Source organism: Hirundo rustica, chromosome 2 (genome assembly GCF_015227805.2).
Source record: "Hirundo rustica isolate bHirRus1 chromosome 2, bHirRus1.pri.v3, whole genome shotgun sequence".
NCBI classification, from domain to species: Eukaryota; Metazoa; Chordata; class Aves; order Passeriformes; family Hirundinidae; genus Hirundo; species Hirundo rustica.
This window is the reverse complement of record NC_053451.1, coordinates 96873802-96888004: the sequence shown is the minus strand read 5'-3', so window position 1 is coordinate 96888004 and position 14203 is coordinate 96873802. Positions and strand designations below refer to the sequence as shown.

Here is a 14203-nt window from a genome sequence, read left to right as displayed (position 1 = left end):
CAGTAAACATCAAAATAGGGTGCCAAACTATTATCTATCACAATGGAATAAAATTATAGTTTCACAGGATCCACTGGCATGACAAACAAAATAACTTCCTGAATTCTCCAAAGGCAACCACAAATCAAACTAGTTTTCAAAATGAGGAATTAAATAGCTGCATCAAATAATTAGATGTATTCTTTAGAATTGATTATTCAGTTCACAGCTTCCAGTGGGTCCTACAAATGTCCAAAGGGAGAATTTGCACAACCAGCTTCACCAGCATTTGCTAGATGCAGAAAGAGTTCATTTACAGTCATTTGAAATTGCACATAGGTACTTACTTCTTTTAAGTGTATTTGAGAGTAATCACCCTTTAGTTATAGGTAGGAATGAGTCAACATTACTGAATTCTTACTGCAAATTCTACTTGTATACATTAACTAGAACGTAGTTGCATCTAGGCGTGGGAATTTTGACTATTAATAAATGTTGAATTATCTTGTAATTATCAGCAACTTAATTGTAGTATACTCATCATGCCAACAACCTTTTTCCACTCTGCAGATAATTGCACTCAACTTTTGTCTTACACTCTCTGACTTGACAGTGCACTATTAATATACTCTGAACAAAATTTGCAGTGGGATTTATAGATCCTATCAGTATATGGCCATGCTCCTCTGGCTTCTTGGGCATCAACACAGCATGGGAAACTGAGAAGTCCTTGACTTAGGGCAAGTATTACTCAGTAAGAACTAAAACATCAGTGTGTTAGCAATTCTTCTACTAAATTCAAAAATATCACACTGTACAAGTTACTATGAAGAAAATTAATTCTATCCTCACTAAAACTAGGACACAGCTTTACTACATTCACACTTTCACAAGTGCATCACTTCAGCAGAGAAATGTCAGCTATTTGAGGTCACTGCTATGCTTTCATACTGACAGTGTGCTTGCACAGAAAAATATGTGCTTCTTTCTGAATTAATTTAACTATATGATAGTTTTATGATTTTAATTAATTTTTCACTATTGAATCAGTAAGAATTGCAGGCTTAGTCTGGTTTTCCGTCAAATAAAGCAGATTCAGTTACACTGGAAGTGCACGAAACACTCCTCTTATCTGTAGGAGGTCATTGAAAGGATAGGCTTCACAATGCCCTCTTTCTTTTGAGCCATTATGGATTGTTTTGTAAGAGAAATGTACTGTATTTCAAATATGACAAGTTCTAGTTATGGTGTAACTTGTATGACAAAAAACCTTATAAATACTATTAGTGAATTTATGTGGCAACCTAATTTTTATTTTAGTTATGACTCCTCTAAAATAACAATATTTTTACTAATGACTAATATGAATGAAAACAATGTAATAAAGGTTAATTCAGTTGCTTTAAAAATTATTATTCTTGGTAATTTTTATTCAAAGCAATTTTAGGAGGTAAAAACTGTGAAAAAATTAATTAACAGGGGCTGAAATATTTATTCTTTTTATAAATTCTTTTCCAGGATGAATAAATACAATCTAAGTAAATGCAAATATTTTCAGAAAAAGAAAAGAAATAACATTTAGGTGTTTCTTTCAGTAACCATAACATGTGTACAGTATAAGCATCAGTGTTTATCTTTGTCATAGACCTATTTTTAACAATCTTCTTAAAATACATCGCTCGCTTTCCAAAAATGAAGTATAGAGGAAAAATTTGAAGTATATTGAAAACTTTGAAGAAAAGGAAAGAAACCTGATTTTCCCAGTTACATAACTTAAAGTTTTTTCTTTTACATGGAATAAGAGCTATTATGAGTTGTTTGCTTAACAGAGAATAATATAATCAATCTGCCAAAACTTCATGTAACATCTCTCCTGAGTAATAACTGTTGCTGCTATTTTTTTGTAAGCTCTTTTTGGTCCTAACTAGTGATCAAAATACATATCATCTATAGGGATAGTCTAAAGGTTTTCCCTACCTCAGAATCTGTGGGATAAGTTCTTCATTAGTGGAAGCAATATCAGCATACTGATTTGGAATAAACTTAGAAGGAAAGGAACTCCAATATCAATCACAGATCTAATAACTATTATTAAATCATAGTGAATAATTGCATTCAGAAAATCCCTACTTCTGAAAAGCACTTGTGGTCTTTTGTAGAACTATATGGGACCTTAGAGTCACTCTGTGTGAAAATTCATATAGTCCATTGCCCTGTATTAACTTGTTGAAAAATAAAAACCTCATTTAAAGCTTGGGAAGCTGAGTGATGGACTGATTTAATGCATTTACCATTGTCCAGGAAAACATCTTGTGGGAAGCACTTGATTTAGAGCATGGTCTAGTCATTATTTCTTTTTTTTATTTGGTAAGAATAAAGAGAGCATTCATATTCAGCATACTGCCATTTGTACAATATCATCCCACTTTCATTGTACATGGAAAAATGTAATGCCCAGAATGATGCTAAGAAGGTGGGGGTTTTTTGGAAAAAAAAAAAAAAGCTTGTGTAATCATGTAATGAAACCTTATAGGCAACATAGAGTACAGAGTTGAGGCAATATAACAATCCCATATTTTTTACACAACCTCTTTTTCAACCTCAGAATTTTTTTTCAATAGATTTTTTTATTCTTTCTGAAACTATTTGAAAAACTTGTGGAACAGCATTTTCTTTCTGATTTAGTCCTCATTAATGCACGGAACACAAAACTGTAGGGATTTCAGCTGATCTTCCTTACAGTCCATCTAATTATGGATATCACACAAAAATGTTCTTTAATTCTCTTTCCTTGAAAAGGAACATTTCCTGGATATACAACAACATCTATGTGCTTTCTCTGGAATCCCCAAAATTTTTTGTGTGTGCTGCATCTGGAGTCATTAAGAACATTAAGAATTCACTTATGTTCCATGTTCCTTAGTTAAATGTTGCTGCTTTACAGAGCTAGAATTTGCAACCCAAAAGGTTTTGTTTGGTTGTTATTAATGGCATTAGAATAGTGGCTACTTGAATCATGTGTTTTCTGCTATTCACTGATAATATAGGAATTAAAACAAAACTAAAAACATTTCATTCAGGCAAACTTAAGCAAATTTCAGAGCTTTCATTGAGTTTCACATTGAAAACTACCTAGAACAGTAGGAATCTAACTCTTCATATTATTAGGAAAGAGATAGGTGTCTAATTTATGGCTAAGGACTGCACTGAAATCAATAAACATTGCTGTTTTCTGGAGCTATGCACATTGTTATTGACATATTATAACTTAATCCTAACATGATTATGGGAAGTGAGTACCAGAAAATAAAACTGATTTCTTTCTGGAAGCTGATTAGCTGCATAGAGATTTTTCATGTGCATTTATTTGTACATACTTGCTTATATATGTACACCCACACACAGTTACAGACACACGTTGCCATTATTCAGTAAAGAGTTAAGAATAATACTTATTTAAATCTAGGCAATATGAATATATTTTTCTTTCTTTGATTAAATAATCAGACATCCAAACAACAGGTATATAGATCTATCGCCTACCTTTGTGATCTTTCCTGACATAGGGGTTCCACAGTCAATTTCTACATCACTTTAACAAGCTGAAATTCTAAACAATCATTTTCCTCCACTCTATTTGAAGTGTCAAATGCCTCATTTGATCTTTTTTCAGCTGCCAAATTAGAACCTCTTGTTACAACTGTGAAGGTAGCTATAGAAGCTTGGCCATAGGGATGAGCCAGGTAGAGTCATGACAGCCAAACTGCCCCACTGATGAACCCCTCTTCTTGGGCATGAAATGACTCAAGTCTTACACACTAGGTGAGACTCAAGGCTAAGTTATCCCACCACTCTCAGGAGAAATGCTGAAAGGAAATTTTGCTTTTCTAATGCTGTTTTGAGACTGTAATGAACTGTTGACTTGACTTGATTTTATTGTAAAATTAAAATAGTTTTCATGGGATGGGAAAACAAAAGCTTTAGAGTTCTATTAAAATGGCTGTATAAATAAGACATATCACAGAGAGAATTGCTATTAAATCCTGTATTAATCTGTTTTGGGCTGGAAATTTCCAGAAGGTTAAGCATATGCTGTGTGAAACTAGGAGGTCATACAACTAATAATATGCTGTGTGATTTCTGAAAACTGAGCCCTTTTCCAAATTTAAATGGGGTCAAAAGGTATACTATGTGACAGATGGAGCAATTGCATATAAACTGCAAAGAAATGGGATGAGCTTAAGCAGTTGTGGAAGATTTTTTGCTGCCATTAGAGGCTTCTGAGTGAATACCTAATACGCAAGCCTGGTAAACTGCATGCGTGGGACCTGCCTATACTAGATATATGTGATTCATAATATCTGAATGGAGGAAGATGTAGCATAAATTGTCAATACAACTGGGACAACTTATAAAACCAGAAAATCTGTTTCTGAATGAGAGTTTTTATTCATTATGCAAAGGAAATGTGAGCCAGAGGACACACTTACATCAGGGTGACTTCTTAATTTGTGATAGATTTGTGCATGGCATTGAGAACAAATCTGGGAATACAAGGTGACTATCTCCATAGATAAATGAAATCAACTTTTTTTTTTTTTTTTTAATAGTTAATTAACACCTTGATCATTGTTTCAAGATCAAAACCTTTCAGACATCTTTGCTGACTAAATGTTTATAACTGTATCACTTGCAGTGCTTCTTAGAGAGGAAAAAAAGTAGCCCACAAAACCCCCTTCTTTGTTATGACCATATTGGCTGGAGCTGTTTTAAAAGCAGATTATATATGTATATATGTATATATACATATATATGTGTGTGTGTGTATATATATATGAAAAAGGAGACATTTGTGGCAGACAAAAATCCTTTGTGAAAGAGGTTTGACAAAGTTCAGCAATACATTGCGCTGTGCTCTTTTCACTCAGCAGTGAATGGAATTATAGGACAAACAGAAAGAGGTTACCTGGCCTTTAATATATGTGTTACAAAATCACATATTTTTCTAGTAATTATCATTAACAGTAAGATATTTTTCTAAAACATTAACCTTTATACAAATGTATTCTTCAGTAGAGCTATGCTATCTACAGCATATTTAAGATATGCAATTAAATAGTTCCTAGCCTTGACCATCCCATCATTTTTACATTTTGATACATTTTTCTCTGTTACTTTTCAGTATCATGGAAAGTGAAACACAAACTTTACAAACCAAGAACTCTGGTCAAACACCAGGTTAGTCAATAGAGATACTCAGGGAATTCAGTCGTTAGTGCACTAGATCATTGCTGCTGCTGCTGGATCCTGGGTTGTTGAAGTTTACCATCCATGTTTCATGTGGGGTGAATGAGTAAACATTCTTAGCCTCTAGAAGGGCGAAATCCTGTAATAGAGTGATAGTGTTTACTTGGTGTATGGGAACGGAAGGTTAAAATTGCAGTGATTTGGGATAATGAGAATATGAGGAAAAAATTGACTCAACTATGAACACTCCCACAAGAAGCCCCAAATCAGAGGCAAGTGTTGATCTGTGGGACAATCAGCTGTTGCAGACAGGCAGTTTTTCTGAGCAATGGGAGTTTCTGAGGTATAATTCCATTCAGTCTCCTAGATTAATGAAACCTTAAACTAACCTTAGAGATATAGCAACTTTTTTTATCTTCTGACAGGGTTTATCATCTTTTTAGAAGTTTAAGGAAAATTAATTGATATTTCTAATAGAAAAACACAACATGGTTGGAAAAGTCAAATTTTTGCTCTCTGCATGAGATCATATATTTCTGGAAACTTACATTTTTGAAAGATTCATATAATTTTTCTAAGCAATGCTCCTGAGTGCATTTAGGAGGTGGTTTTGGAGCTACTGAAATAATTCCAACAATAATGTCTGTTCTCCTCAGACTGTTTCATGCAAACAATATTACCCACATGGCTTGTATCAGCAATAGTGTGGTCAGCAGGACCAGGGTACTGATGTTCCTCCTGTGCTCACCACTGGTGAGGCTGCTCCTCAAATCCTGTGCTCATTTCTGGGTCCCTCAATACAAGGAGAACATTAAGGCTCTGCTCTGTAATTGAAGGACAGCAGGGGGGGTGAAGCATCTGGCCACAAGTCTGAGGAGCAACTGAGGGAGCTGGGATTGTTTAACTTGCAGAATAGCTCAGGGGACATTTTACCACTCTCTACAACTACCCGAAAGGAGTTTGTAGCCGGGTGGGGTTTGGTCTCTTTTTCCAAGTAACAAGGCATAAGGTGAGAGGAAATGGCCTCAAGTTTCACAAGCAGGTTTTTAAATTGGATATTGGGGGAAAAAACTTCTTCATGGAACGGATGGTCAGGCATTAGAACAGTCAGTGCAGGGGAGTCATTGAGTCACTGTCCCTGGAGGAATTTAAAAGATTGTAGATATGGCACATAGGACCAGAGTTGGACTTGATGATGTTTTTCAGCCTTATCATGATTACATTATTTTTTGGGGGCTGGTATTCATAGTATGAAAGCAATCCAATGTGATAGGAACACAGAAATCTGGTTTGAGAACTCATTGATATAATCTATCTTACCAAATCTCAAAATTAATATAAAATCCTCTTAAACCCAAGAACTTAGTTACAAAAGTGTGTTCCAGTTTCTGATAGGCAAATGATTGTTTCACAAAATGTAGTAGAAACAGCATTCTCACTCACATTTTAAATAAATACATACTAAGTTATAGTAATTTATTCTGAAAATGGATTATATCTTGATATTTTACATCTTTGAAGAACATAAAAAAGGAATAAAGAATGTTTCAAATATTAGAGCTAACCTTATGTCACACACCTTGTTAGGTGATACATCTAACAACATGGTTTCAGCACATTTTCTAAATTCTTATTACACTTGTGTTGTTTTTTTCAGAAGTACACTGAGCCAGAGTCACATTGGGAAGCACATTAAAGAGAAAATCCTTGCAATATGTTATTGATATGTGTATCGAAGATTTTGAGATGAGATAGTATCCAAACTAAAATGTTTTGGGACTCCTTTCACTCAAAAATACTTGAAAGAGGGTTTACAGTCCTAATAATTGTACACACAGTTTTTGTCTACAGGTACTGCATATATGGAGTCACACAGATTTTGATGTTTTTTAATTCATAGGTATAAAAAATATGTGGTAGTTTTTATGTTTGCCAAATGATGACAATATTTTTTTTTCAAACAATTAGAAGACTAGCTCCCTTTGGAAACTAGCATTGAAATTTGTTATGCGCATTCAAACTTGTGTCTATATGTATTCATTGACAATAAATAACTATTTCTCATAAATCTTTTACAAGAATCAAAAATAGTTTAAGGGCAAGGTTGAGTACTTAGTTTATTTAAATAAAAAATTAACTTTATTTTCATATCACCTGAGAAATCATTCAACCTTCATTGGGCTATAAGTGATTTGGAACAATATTGAATAAAAAGACAAAACACAGATGATGACTTAGATTATGAGCCTGTATCTACTACTTCTGAAAGAAATTAGACTTTAGAGAGCATCTATACTTCATTGACAGAGATATTTTACCCAGTTAATTATGTACTGGATATATATAATGAATCCACTGGTGTACTGCATAAACAATGTCTTTTGTACAACAGCACTGAAGATGGAGGCTTTATGTGGAGATAGAGTATCAGTCACTGCTTTTCACATTTTCACTCACTAATCATCATCACTGCATATATAGTGGCAGTGCTTCCAAAAAATACCTGTAGAAAATGTGTATCTAGAAAACAGAAAAACTAGTACACTGATCCCAAAACTGTATATATTAAAAAATCATAAATACTTTAATAATAATGAAGATATTCTGTCTTACAATCATGGACTAAGATATAATTGAAACCTTGAATTTTGAGGGATGTAAATGTAGTTTAAAAGTAGAATTTAAATAGGCAAATGAAAGAGGTAGATAATATTTATTTTAATATGATGTGTCTGTGACAAATTTAGACTTCAGACATGAACAAGTTAAGGTATACTGTTCTTTTTCAGCATATCTTGAAAAGGCACTTCAAAATAAAGTCAAGAAAATAATGAATAACATGCTTGGACCATTTTATTTCTTTAGTAGCTATGTTAATTTCTAAGCTACTTTATAAATTGTGTTTCCTAATGGTGTTTCACTCCTTATCAAGTAACTGTTTACATTACAGAGAGCTACTTCCTACAGGAGCAAGCACAGTATAATAGGATGCTGGGTGCAATGATAGCTTGGTGATTTTTTTATTTTTTTAGTCACAAAATAGAAGTATTGCGCAAAGATGGGGAAGGTGAAAACTGTGTTTATTTCCTCTTGCTTCCATTAGCATAGGCCATGATATGTATGAGCATAAATGTTTATGTGTGTGCGTGCCTCTGTGAGTGTCTGCATATGTACACCTCAAAAGTATTTTAAGAAAACATATTGAAAATTAAAATACATTCTTTGTTAAATATTCTAATAAAGAAATGCAAGTTCTTTATCATGGTAAGTAAATATTTTCAGTCAATTTTTAGGTTTTTCCAAAGAGCGTGAAATGTGGGATATTTGGAACCAAGGCTGGTTTTGGGCCAATTTCATGTCTGAGATCGAATCAACTGCTTCACTTTTGGTTATAGTCTTGTTTCAAATATAGTTTTGCTCATATGGGAAGCAAGATTAAATTCTAAGGAGATCCTTATGGTTTGTCTTGGTCCAGTCAAGTTGTGTAAAACGCAAGTGATAATTTTATTTGCATTAGTTCCACCCAGAATTCAGGTGGTGGCTATTTCTTCAAAAATTCTAATGAGGATGAATAATATGTTAAGTCATTGAAGAAAGTAATTGAAGGTAATCTTTCCTCAGGGTTACAGAACAGAATTTAAAAAAAAAGTGCCTTCTTATGTAAAAAATAATTTGGTGATTTTTAACTAATTTTTTTTATTATTTGTATTATTCTTTTTTGATAGCACATTAATTTGGTTTTTTTTGGTTTTTTTTTTTTTTTTTGAGAAATCACTTTTAACTAAAGTACTGCATTGTCACAGAATATGATACATTTTTTCAAATATTTTCAATTTGTTCTTCTTGACATTTTATGTTTATGTGCAGTTTGCATCTTTTTTGTTTTTCAATTTCAAATGTAACAGATTTTGACATTTTTGTTACATTTTTGTACTAGTGTTTTTTTTATTTTTGAGAACCTGCTGGTTTTGAATTCTCTTTTTTCCCTTTATTCTCCTCCTCAATATGAACCCAGGAGCCAACACAAAGAAAAGCGCAGATGATATAACCAGTAATGATCGTGGTGAAGATGAAGGTATTTTTTGTTTTTTCAAAGCCTGACCCTGATGCATGAACATAAACTTTTCAATTTTTGTTATAATAAGAATGATTATTGTTATTATTATTGCTGTTATTTCAACATGATTTTTAATCTCTTATTTGTAGAAGCTCACATCAGTGTGCTTCTTTATTTTCTTCTTTAGAATTTACTTTGTTTTTTTCTTTTTAAAATCTAAATTAGCATATAGATGACTGCAGTTCCTCCGTGACATAGGTGTAAAGTTTATTCCTAAATATGTGTGAAGTAACATAAATGTTATTTGAAACCATATATTTTTTCACCTCTATTCTTTCTTAGGTTGAGAAAATGGAATTTAAAAACATGCATGTACTCTTTTCCCTTGTACTTATTTTGTATATTCACTTGTTTGAAATTCATGAAAAAAATCACACATATCCTTCCTTTCACTTCCACCGTTTCCCCAGTGCACATGCTGTACATTGATGCAGTTGAATTGTGCTTTGTCTTTGCTATTTTTATTTACTTATTTATTTTTTTTCCCTCACAGGATGTGGTTTATTTCAGGACACAAAAATAAAGGAAGTTGTTGATGTTGCTTTATTGGTTTTTTTTCCTGTAATCAGCTAGCCTCTGAGACACATTCATTCTGACTCTGACCACATTCCCACTGAAATCAGTAACAATCATTTTCATTGACTTCTTTCAAAGTTGGATTTGATTTCCTGAAAAGAAATGCTAAAAGTTCACAGTGAAGCACCTCAAAAAAGTTTTAGATGGAAACACTTTTTTTTTTTCCTTTCCTTGACACAACAAATCTATTTAGGATGCACCGAAATAGAAAGAAGTCATAAAATCTTCCTCTATTTTGACCCTTCCTTTTCATTAAAGTTACATTGTCAGTTTACATGAATTTACCAAATTAAGAAAAAAGTGTTTTCAAATTAAATGAGAAGATAAAAACTCTGGTAGTTTATTGGTCTGGCTTCAGAGCAACATGTTTATTAATCCTCTCATGCTTGGCCAATCCAAGATGCTACTCCATGTCTTTTTTTTTTCCCTGTTTTCTCCCATTTGACAAAATTTCAAATGATTTGAAAAATATGTCCTATTTCCCTTAGAATCATACACACTGCAGTGAGGATACTATCACCTCTTTTCCTGGGAGTTCAGGTCTGTCGTAGCTGCTCTGTCTACATACAAAATACCATAATAAAAACCTCAGGGTCTTTGATTCACACTTGCCCTCTACTCCCCCACCTTTACTGATGAATTACACTTTTTCTTACAGCACAGAAATACTGTGCAGAGTACTCTAAAATTACTCTGTTATTTTCAATTATCACCTTCCTTTTCCTGTGCAACACATGCTTTTTTCAGATGATGGTGATATCTTTTCTATACCAGATTCTGAAGTTAATTTTAAAGTAAAGGACAAATAACAAGCAAAACCAAAATTGCTTTAAAAGTAATGATAAATACTTGAATATGATCACATTATAATTTAGCCTTTTAAAAAATTTTAAAATGGTAGGATTTCATGATTAACGAGGGTAGCCACTTTAGATCTAAGCATATAAAGCATTCACCTAATTTCCTTCATGTCAAAGATAATCATGTTCTTATTGAAGGGGAAGGGGAAACTTTCTATTGACTTCATCAGTGAAAGATTCAACCCTGAGGTAGAACTAAGTAATAAGGAAACGATTAAATACATAATATCGTGCCATGAGACTTTGAGGAGAGAAGGGAAAGGTAATCCAGCAACACAAATAATTCTGTTAAATAATTGCTGCTTTCAGGTTTTTTGAGGGCTTAGCTGTGCTTTCAGAGAAGAAGCACTTTTATGTCCTTTGCTGAAAATGCTGTCAATTAAAAAAAAAAAAAAAAAAAAAAGTCCAATAGAATGCACCTCATTGCTTTAAATGATCTGTTTAATTGCCATACTATTCTTATAGTCACAACAATTAAAAAGATCTCATCACAAAAACTTTTGTTCTGCTGCTCAACTACACTTAAAATACAATGTGTAAGGATGTATTTTTTTGTAGAAAAGAAGCAGAATCAATGACAAGCCTTAAACTCTGACAAGTAAATAGGTGTACATTGCAACCTGGAAATTCCTGAACTCAACTGGAAATTTGTGATATTTAAGGTAGTGTATACATATGAGTAAAGCAAAAGTGGGACATAAGAGTTTGTCAGTCAAAATTTACCTTCAAGTATGCTCTAATAATTTCCACATATATAAAACTCTGAAGATCTTGTACCTCATTGCTGATCACATTTTTTGTCTCAGTATTTCCTAATAAGACTGAGGGGAGGGAAGGTGACCCAGATCCTTCACCTGTAGGTATTTAGGTCAGAATTTTCTTCAAGAAATATCTAACCAAAAGATTTTTTTTCAAAACCTGGTTGAATAATCAGACTCTGCTTTTCCTTGTGTGTTGTGCTATATACTTGAAAAAAGTGCTCTAATTCCATGCAGATACACTGAATTATTTGCAAAAGATTTGTATACCTAATGGGAGCTTGCTGAATTGCCCTCTACTTTATAAAGGAGCTTAGCCTGTCTTCACACTGTTTTTGTAGAGAACATAAATGATGCCTTGATAAGGTTGACCTAGAACAGAGACTAGACAGAGCTAAGAAAATAAAGTAGATATTTATTAAAAGGCCTTAAAGGATACACCGTGGGCAGTACGAGAGCCTGGCCAGGGCTACACCCAAGATGGACCCAAATGGTCACAAAATGGACAATTGGTCATGAGGTCTCACTTTTTTATAAGTTTTGGTCCATTTGCATGTTGGGGTTTAATTGTTTAATTATGAAGTCCCATCCTTCTTGTTTCTCTCTTCAGTTCGCCGCTGTTTGTGCTTTTGGGCCTGAAAACTTGTATACCCATTGTCCTTGGTCTCCAGCAGGAAAAGGATTTGTTTTGTCTACCTACTCTGTGACGAGAGCTTACTGACACTTAATATGAAGCTCAGAACTACACACCTAGGCAGCACAGAATCTGAAAAGCGTGAAAGCTAAAACTTAAGGCATCATTTGTTCCAGATTTAGGTATTCTGAATCATCACTGACATCAAGAGCTGAACTTTTTCGATTAATCTCATCCCAAATATATCCCAACCATTGATTAGCACATCTTTATAACTTATTATTAAATATGTAATATTAATTTAACTTTCTTTTAAATATTTTTAATTCTGTCAGTTTCATTTAACATTATTTTAGAGATAAAGACCCAGCTGTTTATCTTTTTTAAAGTAATCAAGAATTTTCTACATATAGAAAAGACTAACAATATTATTAACTCAAGGCTGTTCTTTGAGACTTAGATCCTGCCAGACCAGGAAAAGTGCAACACAAAAGACAAAATTTGATTTAAATACAAAAAAAAATGAGGCATGAATACACATAAATCATCTCTGTTTGTTAAGTCCTAGGCTGTTTAAAAGAAGGAACAGTCCACTATGTTTTCTTCTACCAGAACAGCTAGATTTTGTGATGTTATCTCTTACTGAACTACTGGGAATATAATTTCAATGATTTGGAGAAATATGAGAAATAAGAAAGTATGGATCATTACTGTAATTTTTTTATGAGATGCACAGATACTTCTAAATTGATATATATTTGAACACTAGTATTCTAAAGAAACCAGGATTACTTAATAATATTTTTTTATGCTTTAAGACATTTCTATTAAAATTAAATTTCTTCTAATACTGAATGCATTTGAAGTGTTCTGAGACCATTTTAGAAGAAATCTGAAATTTGAAATTTTAAATATTAGACTTGTAGGATGATACTAAATTGCATAAACTAGCGGGTATAGTGTTGGTGACATTGAAATCATAGGAAGAAATAAAGATTTTTAGTGCTGTTAAAAGTTGTTAATGCCATTTTCCTTATATTTTTATTATTTTATTGTGTTTTCCTTACTTGAATTTTTTCAGACATTCATGATCAGAACAGCAAGAAACCCGTCATGGTCTACATCCATGGTGGATCTTACATGGAGGGTACTGGAAATATGATTGATGGCAGCATTCTCGCAAGTTATGGAAATGTCATTGTTGTTACTATCAATTACAGGCTGGGTGTTTTAGGTAAGTGACTCTTTTCTGCATAGAAATATTTGCATGGAAATATTTGATTGCTGAATTTTTCCATGGATCAATATTTGGCTTGCTTTTGATTTTAAAACAGAGCAACCTCATTGATGGATTGTGAATTCTGTCCATTTTCATTTATTATGGAAGCTGGGCTAAACTACATAATTTTTGACAACTGCCTTCACCTTAGAGAGAAATGACTGGAAATGTATAATATTTTGAGAACTGGTATCTTTTTCTTAAATAATTTCTATTCGTTGTTAAAAAGAAAAAAAATCAAAGAGGAAATCAATCAAGAAAGAGTCCTCACAGTTTTAAAACAGTTGGTAATGGCAAGAAGAAAGAAATTGTTACTATTTATCTGTAATTTTTTTTGCGTGATGTGGAAAATGGTTTTTAGAGATACATACAAAAAATAGGCCATATACACTGATGGAATTTGTATTGCACATAATTAGAAATCAAGGCATTTTAAGGAGTACAGTGACATTATCTTCAAAAATGTAAGAAACTCCATAATCCTCGTTCACAATATTTACTAAATTTTGTCCAAAATAAGGTTTATTAATTTATTTGTGTTCTGCTTTTCCGTAGAAAAATAAAACCTAAAAAATGGCAGATAATGGCAGACATTAGAAACATTTGTTATCTTAATAAGAAAAAACCTTATATTTTGTATAGAACAGCATACAGAATGCTCAAATGTTCATATTTCTGGCATTTTATATACACAGGGTAAGGCACAGTAATTTTGTTTGTGTATCTTTTTACAGGGATTTTTGATCTTGTTTT

General features: G+C 32.8%; 1 protein-coding gene across 2 annotated transcripts in view; it reads left to right on the top strand.

The window, feature by feature from the left end:
* Positions 1-14203, top strand: part of NLGN4X (neuroligin 4 X-linked) — a 161404-nt gene that overhangs the window by 82359 nt on the left and 64842 nt on the right. The window contains exons 4-5 of one of the 2 annotated variants that reach the window (XM_040056254.2): positions 9242-9301; positions 13253-13405. In XM_040056254.2, the coding sequence (XP_039912188.1) occupies positions 9242-9301; positions 13253-13405 (213 nt within the window). The remainder of the gene's footprint in view (positions 1-9241; positions 9302-13252; positions 13406-14203) is intronic. The other variant, XM_040056255.1, reaches the window with a different exon arrangement.